The sequence below is a fragment of the Nycticebus coucang genome, chromosome 9 (assembly GCF_027406575.1).
Source record: "Nycticebus coucang isolate mNycCou1 chromosome 9, mNycCou1.pri, whole genome shotgun sequence".
Classification (NCBI taxonomy): Eukaryota; Metazoa; Chordata; class Mammalia; order Primates; family Lorisidae; genus Nycticebus; species Nycticebus coucang.
Window position 1 is genome coordinate 5,910,156 of NC_069788.1, and position 16,877 is coordinate 5,927,032.

General features: G+C 41.6%; 1 protein-coding gene across 11 annotated transcripts in view; it reads left to right on the forward strand.

Moving 5' to 3' along the window:
• The first annotated feature begins 1,932 nt into the window (after window positions 1–1,932).
• The window catches only part of HMGN3 (high mobility group nucleosomal binding domain 3), a 36,159-nt gene continuing 21,214 nt past the window's right edge, over window positions 1,933–16,877 (forward strand). For 9 of the 11 annotated variants that reach the window (XM_053602239.1, XM_053602241.1, XM_053602244.1 and 6 more), the window contains exon 1: window positions 1,949–2,124. Coding sequence is in view for 7 of the 11 variants with exons in the window: in XM_053602243.1 (XP_053458218.1) it covers window positions 2,110–2,124 (15 nt within the window). In the remaining 4 variants the exon portion in view is untranslated. Of the gene's footprint in view, window positions 2,125–16,877 lie in introns of all 11 variants that reach the window. The other 2 variants (XM_053602242.1, XM_053602250.1) reach the window with 2 other exon arrangements.

The following is a 16,877-nucleotide window of genomic DNA, read 5'->3' on the forward strand; positions in this document are numbered from 1 at the left end:
AATTATTAATGACTAAGTTTTTATCTAGCTCTAACGAATGAATGTATTTTTGTCTCAATTCTTGTGGGTATCCTATAGTCATCCACTGAATGCCCCAAACAAGGGATCTAAGGAAGACAATTGGGATCATATCAAAAGGACATAGGCACTAATTTGAAAAGGTCCTCATTGACTAAATATGGGGCAATATATACACTAAAAAAAATAATGATAGCATAGACTGAGGCTCACCAAATGTATAAAAATCCACGCGTTTGTAAAGATGTTCCAGAAAAATAAAGTCATTTACCACCTCTGGAATTTGCTAGGATATCAATTCATTTATCCTGAAAATTAATAGAAAAAAATGAAGTATTAAAGTAATTAGTTGGATGATATTTTTAATATATCTCTGCAGCCTCTGTGTGACCAAAGTGGCCTATTTGTAGTGTGTGCCTCAAAACATTTTCCCATGCTGTGAATTTGGCCTTCTAAGATGATTCTGAAACTGACCTTGTCTAATTTTGTTTTCTTTAATAACTTCATGTGAATGAAATAATACAATATGGTCCTTTGTATTTCACATCTTTCATGCAGCGTTTTAGTTTTGACATTGATCCATAGAGGAAAATTGGGCCTTTTTATTACTGAGTTATATTCCATCACATATGTTTATCATTTGCTTATCCATTCATTAGTGCTTTTTCCACATCCATCAAAACGATCATTTTCCTGACTTAATTTATTAATATACTAACACATTGAGTTTTACATATTAAAACAACTTTTCAGTCGCAAGATAAACTGCATAGGTCATGAGGATTATCCTTTTAAATATTGAGTCTGCTTTCCCAACATTTTGTTCACGACTCTTGTGTCTGCGTTTAGGAAGGACATTGATCTGTATCTCCATTTTCTTTTCTTTTTTTATTTTTTGTAGAGACAGGGTCTCACTTTATGGCCCTCGGTAGAGTGTCGTGGCCTCACACAGCTCACAGCAACCTCCAACTCCTGGGCTTAAGTGATTCTCTTGCCTCAGCCTCCCGAGCAGCTGGGACTACAGGCGCCCGCCACAACGCCCGGCTATTTTTTGGTTGCAGTTCGGCCGGGGCTGGGTTTGAACCCGCCACCCTCGGTATATGGGGCCGGCGCCTTACCGACTGAGCCACAGGCGCCGCCCCCTGTATCTCCATTTTCTTTTGAGGCCTTACACTGGTGTTGGCAGCAGGGTTAAAACTGTTCTCATAAAATTCTGAAATATTTTTGCAATTCCTAGCTAATGTCTTTCAGAACTTTGAGAAATAGTAAATTATGCACAAAGTGTGGCAAGCCTTGTGTCATTTAAACGTATATTTCAAATATAAGATTGACTTACAATCACAGATTTTAGAAAATCAGAGCTAAGCAATTTCAGGGGCTACTGTCATTATATATCCAGAGAAGGAAACCGAGACCCTTATCATGGAACATTCATGACAAATCTTTACTGCTATAAAGTACTTACTGTGTTTATATTGATATTATACCGTGTCCAGCCTTACTCTCGTACTCTTTTTTCCTTCCTACGAAGACACTCACTGTTTTAATTAATACAATCCAAAGAAGCAACAGCAAAACAATGAAACTCCAAAATTGTGTGACCTGAGGGCTACTAGTTGAACTGGGCATGCTCAGTCGCCAGGTAGATTTGCGTGTGTGCGTGTGTGTGTGTGTGAAGTAGAAACTACAACAGCGTGTGTGTGTGTGTGTGTGTGTGTGTGTGTGTGTGTGTGTGTGTGTGTGTGTGTGTGTGTGTGTGTGTGTGTGTGTGTGTGTGTGTGTGTGTGTGTGTGTGTGTGAAGTAGAAACTACAACAGCGCGGACCAGGCGCGCGGAGATGGGCGTGCCCTCGTGGAATTTAGAACGTTGCCTCAGCCAATGGGGCTTCGCGGCCGGCTGGCGGCGCTCCTCATTGGAGCAGCGGCGAGGCCAGCAGAGGGCCCCGGGAGGGAGCCGTGGAGGTGCGGGCGGAGAGGCCGGGCTACGCCGTGCCCTGAGCGTGAGTAGCTGCGGCGGCCGAGCCAGCATCCAGCGGCGGAGCCAGCACTTACAGCACGTTGCTTTACTTTTTGCTGCACCAACACAGTCATTATGCCGAAGAGAAAGGTAGGTCTTACCGGAACAGCTTTCAAAGGCCTCCAGGTTGTGCTCACGGCATATCCCGTCACTGCCACGGATCGCGCAGAACGCGCGCAGCAGCAACTCGGGGTTGGGGGATCGTTTTGCTGCTCCTCGCTTGTTTGCAGATGCCTGTTGCAGACATTGCTTCCCTCCCTGCCTGCCTCCCTGGGTCTTCGTCGGCCTCCGAACGCTACTTTCTCTCCGGCGACGCGGTTCGCTGGCAGAGAACTCGCGCTGGCTGGGATGGTTTCCGCCCCCGGCGAGCAGCGCCAGCGGCTCTCCATGCCCCTTCCCCGAGGGGAGTTTTCTCTTTGCAAACTGCCAGGTTGTGATGAGTGTGGAAGACAGGCAGGGAGCGGAGAAAAACAAGTACACACAGAGGGAATGGGGGGCAAAGAAAGAAAGAAATCGGACGGATGTCGGGATTACCCCATGCGGGCTGTGGCCGAGAGCGAGAAAGCCATGTTTAAAATAGCGCTGGCCCTGCGGGCCTCGGCGCAGACCCGTATGTGCCGGCCCAGTGTCAATCAGGGCAGGGGCCGGCGGGCGGGGCCGCGGCGGCCTGGACGTACCCGCGCTTCGCCACGGAGCCGGCGGCGTGGAAGGCGGGACGGCGTCGGGCGCCCCACACGGCTAGTCCAAGGTCAGGGGCCACCGGGTCCTCCTCGGCTGCTCCAGCCCACGCTGGGTCTGGGAAGGCGGGGTCCACGCGCATAGGGAACTGTGGTCATCTAGACTCATCTTCCGCTCTTTGCGGGCTGTGTCCCCTTCCGCGCAGGCCCCGGACACCAAGTACGACGCGCAGGGACACAGATCTCCTGAGGTTTGGCTGGCTGCAACTTGGCATGGTCCCTGGGAGGGAAGGAAAGGCTTTCCTCTAACCTGACAAAACCGGTGTGTGACGGCGGGGTCCCAGGAACACGCTTTGCAACCTCTCCCCGCCCCCTACCCCCACCCCCGCGTGCCTCGGTGTTTCCGGCAGTGTCGGCCAGTGTGGGTATTAAATCTGTAGGAAAATTAACACGTAACATCCAGCTTTATCAGCTGAAGACTGAGGACTCATTTGTGTGACTGTGTTATTAGAAAAAAAATTGTTTTAAAATTCAGACAAATTTGGCTTCTTATATGTCATTACTGAGAATTTGGTGGAAACTTGGCTCCGACTTCACTTTTTTGAAAAAACACAATAATCAAAATAGTTTGTTCAACTCCTGGAGTTAGTTTTGCACACTGTGCCTCAGGCTGTGCAAAGTTTGACTTGCATCATCTCCTTCACTTCTCAGAACACCTTGAGCAGCGTTATCCTCACTCAAATGGGGTTTAAAGACATGAATTGCCCAACATCCCACCAACCAGTAACTAACAGCAAAGATTTAATCAGATGGTCCCAAAGTCCTTACTCTCAGCCATTATTTACTCATTCTCTTTATTTAGTGGTGGGTGGATTTAGAGGCTTTTAGGAATCGCAAAGAGTGGTTTAAGAAGGCAGATGGCGTATTAGGAGCAATAATACTTGGGATTTATTTTTTAAATGTAATTTTTATGAAGTATTACTTTTCTAGTCCAGTTGTCCTAGAATGTATTCAGCATTTTGTCTGAGGGTTCACTATGGATTAGGAATTCTCTTAGAGTCAAAGGATCTAGTCACCAAGAAACTGGTTACAGAGTCAGTCAGTTGGGGTCATCTCTTTTCCTGAGAATTATTAACAAATGTTTGCATACCCAGTGAGTTAGAAGTGCACAGCATGTATGATGGACCCTGACTTGGTGGCGTCCTTGTTGTGCAAGGGTCAAGTTGGTGAAACCCTTCCTCTGATTTTCCCTCACTTGTCCACCTCTCTCAAGGAGACAGAAGGGAAGAAAACAGAACAGTAGAGTGACTGGCTTTTGATTATGGTTTTATTTTCCTGGAAGGCAGGAAACTCAACATACATAACCTAGCCTCAGTCCTGGGAATGGGGGGGGGAAACCTGTGTGTCACCCTTCAGGACATGAGAATGTTCTTCAGAGATAAAAAACCACTCCTTGGTTAATCAGAAGACCTGGGTTGCTACCTGGTTAGGGGCAGCCACAAGGTCAACATGGCTGCCATGGCCATCCTGATCTTAGCGCTGCCTCATGGAATCCTGGAGTTCACTGGAACTCACCTTAGAAACCCTTGTCATTAGGTAAAGCCTGACTAAATACAAAACACACACACACACACACACCAAAAAAAACTGGGGAAAATCTGGGCAAAGTTGTTAAGAATCTATAAAGCTGGGGTAACTGCAAAGCAGTTCACTAAGAGCTGCCTGTTCTACATCATCATAAACCTTTGAAAGTGTCCCCATAATCTTTTTTTGCCATCTTAGCCCTTTGCCCACTTTTTTTCTAGAAATCAAGAAATGATATTTCATCTAAGTTCTGCAGAGCAAGAAGTGGTACTAATAGTCAATAAAAACATCTGGAGGCCTAGCACTGTTTTAATGCTGTAGGAACACACGGTTTGCTGTTTTGGAACTTATTCAAGTCAGTGAGGTCCTCAGACCAGCAGTCACAGAATGGTTGGGTAACATTAAGGCTGTATATATGCTCCAGAACGTATAGATTCCAAAAGCAGTGATAAGGAAAAATTCAGGAAAGATGGTGGAATTTGATCTTGAAAATGTGGGGAAGACTCAACTGTAGAAAGATCAGAGTTGCTTTCTGGTACCAAACATTCGATTACCTCTTCTGATTGTATCTTAACATGACCAGGTTTCAAATATACAATTTCAGGGCCGTAATATCATCTGCATTAATATAAAAGATTTAACAAACTTTTTTTTTTGTAGAGACAGGGTCTCACTCTATCACCCTTGGTAGAGTGCCGTGGCGTCACACAGCTCACAGCAACCTCCAACTCCTGGGCTTAGGCGATTCCCTTGCCTCAGCCTCCCCAGTACCTGGGACTACAGACGCCTGCCACAACACCAGGCTATTTTTTTGTTGCAGTGTGGCCAGGGCCGGGTTTGAATCAGCACCCTACCCAACAGGTGCCGCCCAATATAAAAGATTTTTATGACTTTTTTTTAATAAGTTTTATATGTATTTGTGTGTATTATAGGTACATTACACCAAAATTTTTTATGACTTTATAAATTTTATTTTTTTGAAGCAGTACAGTACTTCATAGTGAGAAATTCTTCAGTGGATATTAGTCTCTCTCTGTGTCTGTCAATAAAGTTGAGTTTCCTGTATCGACTATGTCATGGGTGATGAGTGACTGGAAAAGCAGGGGAAAAAATAACATTCATGGACTCAGATGGTGGTGGGACAAGGAGTAACTAAATTCTAGGCTGTTCTGGTCAGACGCCCATAGATAGCTACATGGGTCATATTATGCCATCAGAGAGGCATCGGCCATGAGACCCGGCATCACAGCACTGCCTCATAAGTGATAGCAAACCCGTTTTCACATCCGTCTTGTTTTTCCAGTTCCCTATCACGAGAACCATTGTAAATACATCTACTGTATCACATCAGGAATTTAATGCGTCAGTTTTCCGGGAATTTTGGCATATAAACCTTAGTGTCTCTTTGCATTTAAAAGTTTAGGGAGGGAAATCCCATCTGCTGCTAGCTTTGAAATTTGAAAGTATTTATCTGATTTCTTAAAATGAAGGCCTAGTAGCATTGGGCTTGGCATAGGGGATGATTAACTAACAATGCTCATGGTTTCTGATAATCTTTCAAAAGAATATTACTTGTAATACTCAAGACAGAAATTGTAAATGAACATATAAATAATTTGGCTACATGAAAATGAAAATGAGTATTTCAACGTGGCAAAAAAAAAAACCCACTTAAAATTTTAAAATTTATGAAAAACTGGAAAAAAATATTTGTACCACTATTCGCTGAAAAATTTTACTATTTTAGAAAGATAACATCACACAAGTCCTTATGGAAAAGATGTTTATTCTTATAGGAATATAACAAAGACTTTAGTAGACTAAAATTAATTTTATTAGAAATCAAAGAAATGTATTAAGAATATATGTATATTACATATTAGAAAACAATGAGATCTGATTTTTTTTTTAATTTAGTTTTAAATTAAAGGCTTGGCGCCTGTAGTTCAGTGGTTAGGGCACCAGCCACATGCACCAGGGTTGGTAAGTTCAAACCCGGCCCGGGCCTGCTAAATGATAGTGACAACTACAACAAAAAAATAGCCGAGCACTGTGGTGGGTACCCATAGTCCCAGCTACTTGGGAGGCTGAGGCAAGAGCATCACTTAAGCACAAGAGTTTGAGGTTGCTGTGATCTGTGATGCCACAGCACTCCACAGAGGTCAACACAGTGAGACTCTGTCTCAAAAAAAATTAATTAAAAATATCACTGCCCAGTGGTGAGGAATATAAACATTCGGCACTCTCGTGAGAGTATAATATTCTTCTTGTTTTTCAGACAGAGTCTCACTCTTTCACCCTGGGGTTGAGTGCCATGGCAGCATCATAGCTCCCAGCAACCTCAAACTATTAGGCCAGTGGTTCTCAACCTTCCTAATGCCACGACCCTTTAATACAGTTCTGTGGGTTACAACCCACAGGTTGAGAACCGCTGTCTTAGGCCCAAGGGATCCTCATACCTCAGCCTCCCAAGTAGTGGGTCTACCGGCACTTGCCTCAATGCCCAGTTAATTTTTTTTTTTTTTTCTATTTTAGTAGAAATAAGGTCTCTTGCTCAGGCTGGTCTCGAACTTCCAAGCTCAAGGGATCTGCCCACCTCGGCCTCCCAGAGTGCTAGTATTACAGGTGTCAGCCACCGCCTGGTGAGAGTATAATTTTCCTAAAAAAAGATTAGTGATATATAACCTGCTTACCATAAAGTCCATTCATTCAAGATATACAGTTCAAAGATTTTTAGTAAATTGCAGGAGTTGTGCAAACTACTTTAGTCTAATTTTAAAACATTTCTGTCACCCCAAGAAGATCCCTCCTGATGTTTATAGCTGATTCCTATTCCCACCCCAGCCCCAGGCAGTTACTAATCTACTTTCTCTCCAGATTTGCCTTTTCTGGAAATTTTGTATAAAAGAAATCTTATAATGTGTAGTCATTTGCATCTCATTTCTGACAGCATGTTTTTGAGATCCATACATATCCTAGCATTTATCAGTACTTCACTGTGTTTTTAGTTAAGTAATATTCCATTGTATGGACATACCACTTTCTGTTTAACCATTCTCGAGTCAGCGGACATTTGGGTTGTTCCAGGTTTAGGTTTATAAATAATGCTGCCGTGAACATTTGCACAAATCATTGCATGGACGTTATAATGTTCCTTTCTCTTGGAGAGATTTCTAAAATGGTATGAAAGTGGTATGAGGTCTGTGTTTAACATTTTAATAAACTTCCAAAGTGTTTTTCAAAGTACATAAGGATTCCTGTTTCAAGATACTTGTTTGTACCTCATATTGCCAAATTTTTGCTTACAGATATTCTATTGAATTTTAACTTATATTTCAATGATAGCTAATGATGGTGAGTGTCTTTTCATGTGTTTATATCATATCTCAGGTGAAATGTCAGTTCAAATATTTTGCCCAGTTTTCAAATTGAGTTGTCTTAGTGAGTTATAAGAGTTCTTTATGTATTAGGATACAAGTCCTTTATCATATATATGACTTGTAGATATTTTCATCTATTCCATGGCCCTAAAAAAAATTCTTTCTTAATGGTGTCTTTTTAAGAACAAAAGTTTTTAATTTTGATGAAATCCATTTATCATATGTCATCTCTAATAAATCTTTGTCTAATCCAAAGTCATAGGTATTTTCTCCTAGAAGTTTTTTTTTTATTATTAAATCATAGCTGTATACATTAATACAATCATAGGGCACCATACACTGGTTTTATATACAATTGAAATATTTTCATCACACTGGTTAACATAGCCTTCTTGGCATTTCCTTAGTTATTGTGTTAAGACATTTATATTCTACATTTAGTAAATTTCACATGTACCCTTATAAGATGCACCGTAGGTGTAATCCCACCACTCACCCTACTTCCCTCCCCTCTCCTAGAAGTTTTATAGTTTTAGTTCCTTATTTTTAGGTCTGTGATCCAGGTTGAATTAATTTTGTGTATGGTATGAGATAAAGGTTTAAATATATTTGTTTCATGAGTAGAAGTCCAGTTGTCTCACCACTGTTTGTTGAAACGACCGTCCCTTCCCCACTGAATTGCCTGGGCACCTTTGTTGGAACTCAGTTCTTCACAAATGGAAGGCTTTATTTCTGCACTTTCAATTACATTCCATCATCAATATGTCTGTTCTTACACTGGTACTACGTTATCTTGACTAGTCTGATTTTTTAGTAAGATTTTCAATCTGGTAGTATTAGTCTTCCACTTAGTTTTTCTTTTTCAAAATTGAGTTGGCTATTCGGTCCTTTTTGTTTCCATGTAAGTTTTAGAATTAGTTTATAAATTTCTATTTAAAAAAGCCTATCATGGTTTTGATAAGGATTGAATTGAATCTCTCGATCAATTTGAGGAGAATTGCCTCTGTAGCAGTGTTGAGTCTGTCAGTCTGAATATGAAAGGGCCTGACACCCATAAATGCAGGCCGAGTTTAAGTGAGTTCAATATTGATATGGAACCTATATTTGAGGAAAGGTTCCAAAATGACAGGGCTGCGCATTTTATTTTTCATTCACTTCATTTTGAACATTCATCGAGCATCACCTTTAGGCAGGATCCCATCACCTTGGGAAATTAAGCAAGAATTATTATTCCTTTCAACCCACGTGAATAAATGCCCTTGTTTTTAAGGCTCTTTCAGCCTGGCAGGAAGGGTTAGATATATCTGCAATTATTTATAATTCATGGCAAGAGGTGATAAGGAGCCACAAGAAAAAGTATTCGAAGGCTGGCCAGGCTGGATGCCCAAAGAAGCAGCTTTGTGTTTGGCTAACAGAGTTGGGAAGCATAGCTTTTAGCACCCCTTGTTTGTAAAGGCGGTTGTCTAGCACCGTGTTTCTGGGTCAGCCTGTTACCTGAGTCATTACCTACCTTTGAACTAACTTTGTTGTGTAATGGACTTCACCGTGAAGTCTTTGATGGCTCTGATCTTTCTTTTTTGTCTGCTAGCACCTCGCATAGTACCGTAAATATTTGTTGAGCAAGCGGATGAGTGAATTGTGTTGAAAAGAAGAAAGGAGTAAGTTTTATTATTTCATAGTAAATATGTTTAGTTATTTTATATAAACATATATAAATGAGAAAGTCCAGTGTGGTTCTCATATTCATGTTCACTCGCTGTGTGGTTTGAAGCAGGTTTCTCCTGAAACTTTAGTTTCTTCATCTATAGAACTGGAGTAATGGTATGTTCTACCTCCCTGAGTTGTTGTGGGAATTTAAATGAGATGGTGAACGCAAAGCACCAGGCAAACTGCCTGGCATGGCAGGCAGTCCGTGGGTGTTCATTATTGCACTGGGGCGATTTTCATTAGTAAGAGAACCTTGGTGAAATAATAGGCAGGTAATAAGACCAAGGCTCCCTCTTGTAGGCGTCCGATGGCACACACAGCAGATGGCAGAGAGCAAGCAACCCCCCACCTCCATGTCCGGTTCACTGCAATTATGGGAAATGTTCATCAAGCAAACAGCAAATGTGTTTTTGAAAGACTATGAAGTTTAATCTTGTGCGTTTTTACATGGTTGACTTTTCTCACAGGAAAAAAATAGGTTTAAAAATATCTCCAGATACCATTAAAATTCCCTTGATAGATCAGTTATCAAGTGATCCTCTTTGCCTATATTTACTCCCTAAAACACTGCTTTTGTTTACGCCAAAGTTAAATATATTCCACTTTCCTGCAGGGTACAATTTGGAAATGGTGACTGAAATAAATACCATTTAAGCTGTCTGCTTTCACAGTACCTAGCATGCTGAAATATGATGTTAGGTCTCCCGAGTAATTTAAAAATCAGTGTTGAAGATAACAAACCAAATCAAAGTGTTGGGATTCCGTGCTCACTGGCTGCTGATTTACTGTGCACCTCACTGTCGTCTTAGAAGAATCAGTCAGATCACCTCGTGGGCCCTGGTGAAGGTATTAATGGAGTCCATTATTCCTGTGTCCTGTGGCAATGTCTAGGAACAGGGCCATTTAGATAAGCCCAAGGCACGCATGTCCTTGGTCACATGTTAAGGATGTACACATGAGAGAGAGAGAAAAAATTGACTCTAAAATTGAGTATTTTAGAGAAACGCGTATCATTAACTAACATGAATATGTGATTATTGTTAAAATTGAACTGTTTATTGAATTCATGGATGGGCCGGGTCTGAGCTATGTGTTTTATATTCATTAGGCTCCTTAGTTTAAAGATGTGAAATTATTAGATACATAAGTGTGGGGGAGAAGTATTATGCTGTGGTTTTATATTTCATATAAAATCTATCACTCAACAGTTCTGTGAGGCTGTCTCATCTCACAGATAAGGAAGACAGGTGGATTTCTATGAGTCAGGCACTGTTCTCAGTACTTTGCGCTAATAAGCTTAATAATTCCAATAACCTAATAAAATATTCACTTTTCTTTTTTGTTTTAATTGAGACAGAGTCTCACTTTGTCACCCTCTATAGAGTGCTGTGGCATCATAGCTCACAGCAACTTCAAATTCTTGGGCTCAAGTGATTCTCTTGCCTCAGCCTCCCTAGTAGCTGGGACTACAGGCGCCCACCACAATGCCCAGCTATTTTTCTTGTTATTTAGCAGGCCCAGGCTGGGTTTGAACCCACCAGCCCTGGCGCACTAACCACTGAGATACAGGCACCCCCAAAATGTATGCTTTTCTAATCTCCATTTTACAGATGAGGAAATCGAGGCCCCAAATGTTGACAAGTTTCTGCAAAGCCCCAGTGGTAAGGCATGTCTGAGCTGAGATCTCACTCCTGGAAGTCTCTGGCAGCCTTCCTCAAACCCGGGGAGAACACCTGGGATTCAGCGAGATTAAGGCATTTCCTCTGGGTCACAGCCAGGCAGTGAAGGAAGCAGCATTCCAACCTAAGAATTTAGCCCTTAACCGTAGTATCTCTTGCACATGTTTATTTCTAGTAACCTGGTGTGTCTTTGTTTAACTGGTGTTTTTGTTTAAACGAACGTGCCTGATGAATGAAGCAGGGAAGAATCAAGGGTTTTGTAAATACATGAGTGTTCATTTGTTTAAAGTAGTTGTCTTTGTTATGAGATAGGCTGATGCCATGACTTCTAGATGCCAGTTGTAGAAAGTTATTACCCAGTAAGTCACTATTATCTGTGATCATGCCCTCAGGCTGGCCCCGGGGTCCAGGCTGAGCTTGGTTAGAGAGCCACATTGTCCTGAAGCCTTCCAGGTATTTCAGTAACTAATGGATGATAAAGTTGCGTACATGATAGAGACACAATTTTCTAACCCAAGTATAATTTCTTTGAATATCGAAAGTTTAAGACTTCATATTTTGTCAAATTCCACTGTGAGCTGCTGGATTTTGTTATTTCCATGATATGTTATCTTCATTAACTTGTTATGCGTAAAATAATAACAGGGATACTCCTCCATCACCAGGAGCATGCAGATAAGCTTGCATATTCTACAGTATATTGAGGGGATATAATATAAATATTAGGCCACCGTTGCTCAGGTGTTGGATTTTAAAAAGGAGCTTTTGTTTTTGGAGCTCATCAAGTAAGAATAAAAGCTTAATAGCTCAAAATTCTCTTGGACCTAGAACTAGGTGGATATTTATTTTAGTATTCTAGATTGCCAGTGGAGGAATGTTTAATTACAAATGTAGCTTTAATTACAAATAGTAAAAGACATACTATTATTTTAATAGTATTGTGTATTCCATAGACAACATTTTTTGAAACTACTTTCTTTCTGTCTACTTATCCTTGCTTTACCTTTCCCTTAATTACATTTTAATCTTACTATTCCCCTTTAATGATGAGATGTAAATCACATCACAGTCAGCTGATTTCATTTTGCAGAAGTACAAGGAACATCACCAATGTATTTACTGTTTGCAAGACAATAATTCATATATGAAAAAAATAGGAAAATAATAAACAAACCATTTGGTAACATCTCTTTAAGAGCCCTGTATAAGAATTCAGTGACTTGAGTCTAGTGTGGATTCTGCCATTCTTTACCCAGGGAAGGTGCCTCTTTGAATCTCTATTCTTCATCTGTAAATTGGGAATATTATGGCAGAATCGAATGCGACAGCTGTGTGCAAGCACCTTGAATAGCAAAAGTACTCTAAAAAATGACAGAAGTGATTTGGTGTTGTGTGTGTGGTTTTAATAGTGAGGTGAAAAATGCCTCCATCTTTGTACATAGCCATTTAAAAACACAGAATGGTAAAATTTTGTGCAGCTCAACATACCGGATTTCTAATGGCTATTGTTTATTGGTACTTCATGAGGCACACACGTGAGGCGGAACAGTGTCATCGTGTGACATTTGCTGCTCAGCTAGGACTGAGGACTAAAGCATTTTCCAAACCGAAAGCCTTCTGCTCTTCTGTAGCATCCCAGACCTGCACCCCGTGGCCACCACAAACCACACTGAGTGGTGTCATGGTTAAGAGTCTGAGCTCTGAGCCAGTCTACCTGGGCCTAAATCCCAGCTCTTCCTCTTACCAGCTGAGTAATCTTGGGCAATTTATTTAACCTCTCCGGCCACAATTCCTCATTTATAAAATGTACGTTATGCTATTTTACCAGCCTCACAGATGTTGGCGAGGATTAGATCGTTCAGATCATTGCCTTGAGCAGAAGTGCCGTATTCATCCCTCATTATCCCTCTGGGCTCTCCCTTGTCCTTTCCCGGGGACTCAGGGCCTGGTGTCCTGGAATGTACGTGACACAGGTGTGTGGAAAGCAGGCACTCGGACAGCCACGTCTGTCAGTGAGTGAGGTCTTCCAGTCCCTTCTCTCCGGCCCCCACAACCAGGGGTGAGCCAGTGTCCTGGAATTCACCCTTCTCTTTGGCTGGGTGCTTTCTTCATGACCACACCTGCACAAAATCATGAAAAAGATAACTCAGGTGAAAGGGGCAACTCAGACCAAAGGGTGTAAAATATGTAAAACTGTTGCTTCCGTGTTGGAACTATGCCCGGTACTGAATTATGTGCATTTGCACTAATAAAGTTTCACCTCACGTACTTGCACATGGCTTTTTCTTTATCTATAGTTATCTTTCATACCTGACTGCCAGCTAAAACATCCTAAGGCGGAAATCTGACTCAATAACTACTTTTATCTTGAACAACAAAATATTATTTGGGGAAGACACATTGGCCTGCAGTGACCTTACTCAATGCGATTTGGGTTCATAGCAGCCACCTGATGAAGTTGGTGAGCCAAGCGGGGGAGGAGGTGGCAAAGAAATTAACATAGGCTTGATTATTAGTCTTGTGAGGCGGCCTCTCAGCTCAAAGCACTGCATTACTTCATAGAGTAGTGCAAATGTGCCAGTTCCCTTGGACCTACCGGGTGAATGTGAAACACCCGTGCCAGGGTTCACTGCACAGTCCTTGTGGCTTTGAACAAAACTCCCAGCATCTGTTTCAGGTGTCATAGGAGTATTTGAATTTACAATAAGAGGCCTACCAGTTATTGGAAAAACCTCCTACAAATATCATGGACAGTGCCCCACGTGTAGGGAGAATTGACCTTAACATTGAGTTGAGTTCACTTTAATCAAAGAGTGGCAAGAGTTAGATACAGCCACATTTCAGTTTTCTCTGCTAACCACCTCACTCCTGAAGTGCTTTTTGTTTTCTCTAGCTTTGGATTTGTAACAGAAAATGCAGATTAATTTTTTTCATTTAAACAATAAAAAAACCTTAAAATATTGGCTAGCAAATTGGAGAAAAATCATCTCAACATAGACGTTCCCAGGGGTACAAGAAGGGATTGTTGGTCTCTCTGTGCTGTTGCACCTGCCACCACCTTCTTCACATGGACACAACAACCCCAAAGTTGAGACTGGCCTTATTCTGTGCCTGCTGGCCGGTGGTTACTTGAGTTTCAAAAGGACTCTAGGCCTTCAGCTAATTCACTAAGTCATAAAACAACGGTCCCTGTCACTTAAACTCTTAGGAAGAGTCTGCCCTTACCAGTAAGGGATTTTTGAAACTTTAAGAAAGATGCACCCGTCTATGCTGAGAACCCTGAGCCCAGGCTGTGTGTCTCAAGGTCCTGACAGCAGGTGCACCAGCCTTAAACTTGCCAGCCTCCTCCCAGGTCCTCAGCGTCTTCCCCACAGTGACAGATCCACAGGCTGGTGCCAGCCAGAGCAGTTTGCAGGCTGCCGTTGAAGGGGATTTTCCTGTCTGCTCTGATCCCTTCCTGAGTTTGAGGGGAGATAATCGGGCTCTTTGCTGCACAGTGCCCCGTCCTGAGAAACTCAGCAGTCCTGTGCCTTCCTTATGCATGGTCTGTGGAATGGAATTCCAAGTTTCTTTCCTTGGTTTGCTGAGAGAGACTGCTGGAAAGACTTAAGGAAAACACAGGTGTGGTCCCATTGGTGCATGTGCAGGACCCTGGCATCTCCGTGTGAAGAAAGGATGGGGGCAGCTCAACTGCTATCCCCGCCCCCCGGAGAGAAAAGTTCTGAATCAAGTCCCTTTAGAGCAGCACGAATGAAGCAACTATGTGTTTTGAACAGAAAAAAAAAGAGGCAGCGTATGAACCAGATTTATGAAATACAGAACGTGTGGCCCTGTTAAACTGGGTTTAATAGAGCAAGTTTGATTTAGGTTCCCTCCCCCACTATAGATTATATTTTTATCTGGAAAAAATATGAATACGGAGAAATCTAGGCAATAATAGAACATACCCATTTACCTGCCATTCAGAACTGACAGTTTTGAATCAAATCATACTTGCTTCGGATCTTTTTAAAAAACAAAGTAGCGGGCGGCGCCTATAGCTCAAAGGAATAGGGCGCCGGGCCCCATATATCAGAGGTGGTGGGTTCAAACCTGGCCCTGGCCAAAAACTGCAAAATAAATAAATAAATAAAGTAGCTATAGATAAAGTTCAACTTCTTTTTCAAACACCCCCTCGGTCCCTTTCCCTTGTCAGCCTCCCTAGAGAAAACCACCGTCATGAATTTGTTACGTATTCTTGCAGTCTGCATTTTTATACTTTTATGATACCTGTGTACGTACACCTGTAGTCTTGGTTGTACACGTCTTAAAATCTGTGCAGGTAGAATCGTGTATATGTATTGCTGTTTCTTCCCTTTGTTGATCGGCAGTGTAATGAATGGGTCCACTCTGTTCAGGTATGTTGTGATTCCTGGTATCTTTGGACTTTTTCTGATGACTTATTTTGTGTTTTCTGTTTATCATGTGTTTTTCTTTGTTTTTGTTCTTTTCTTCCCTGCCTTTTATGGGCAAAATTTGCTTTATTCCATTCTTCGTCATTTGTAAATTTATAGATCTTATTTCTGCTCTTAAATTTTTTTTTCTTTTTCCACTCTAAATTTTTTAATGGTAGCCTTTCAATTTTATTTTAAGAAAGTATAAAATAATTACTTTTTAGCTGTGTCATCCTCCAGAGAAAAAGCAGGACCCTCGTATGCTTAACTTGTATATTCATCCCACTCCCATCTCGTGGGGTTCTTACCATCTAGACCTGTGCTTTCCAAATGCTTGTCATTACCGGTGGGAGGTTACTAAGCACTTAAAAAAAATGTGAAAATTTTTTTTTACTTAGTTGTAATCAATGTAAGTTTAAAAACTGATACTAGATTTAGTTATTATGAAATTTGAAATATGTTTGGAGCAGCCTGGATGAAACTACCATAAATTTTATGAATTCTAAATACAGCTCCTGATAAAAATTTAGCACTTGAAAGTATATATCCTGTAAATGTAAAATAAGTGCCAGATTTTAAAGATTTAGTACAAAACAGTTTGTGAAACATCTCATTTGTACATTAATTACATGTTGAAATGATAAAGTTTTAGATACAGTCAGTTAAATACTGAACTTTATTTTTACCTGTTTATGCTTTGTAATATGACTATTAGAAAATCTAAAATTATAGATGTTATATTTCTATAGGACAGCACTGGTCTAGGATTTCTGCTAAAACTTTCTTGAACACTAAAACATAGGTAATATTCACAAGTAATAATTAGATTTTAAAGTATTTTATATATACCTTCTAATACACTATTCTTCCATCTAGATTCATTTTTCTTGTTGCTAAAGTTATCTTTTAGTAAGAGATCCTTGTTGGAACAAAGGCTTTGTTGGAGGGGAACACCATTGGTATTTGTCTTCTGAAATGGCCTTGTTCTGCCCTCACTCCCGATTGACAGCTGGGTGTAGGGTCTGGGCCTTGTTCTGCCCTCACTCCCCGATTGACAGCTGGGTGTAGGGTCTGGGCCTTGTTCTGCCCTCACTCCCGATTGACAGCTGGGTGTAGGGTCTGGGCCTTGTTCTGCCCTCACTCCCGATTGACAGCTGGGTGTAGGGTCTGGGCCTTGTTCTGCCCTCACTCCCGATTGACAGCTGGGTGTAGGGTCTGGGCCTTGTTCTGCCCTCACTCCCGATTGACAGCTGGGTGTAGGGTCTGGGCCTTGTTCTGCCCTCACTCCCGATTGACGGCTGGGTGTGGGGTCTGGGCCTTGTTCTCCATCACTCCCAATTGACAGCTGGGTGTAGGGTCTGGGCCTTGTTCTGCCCTCACTCC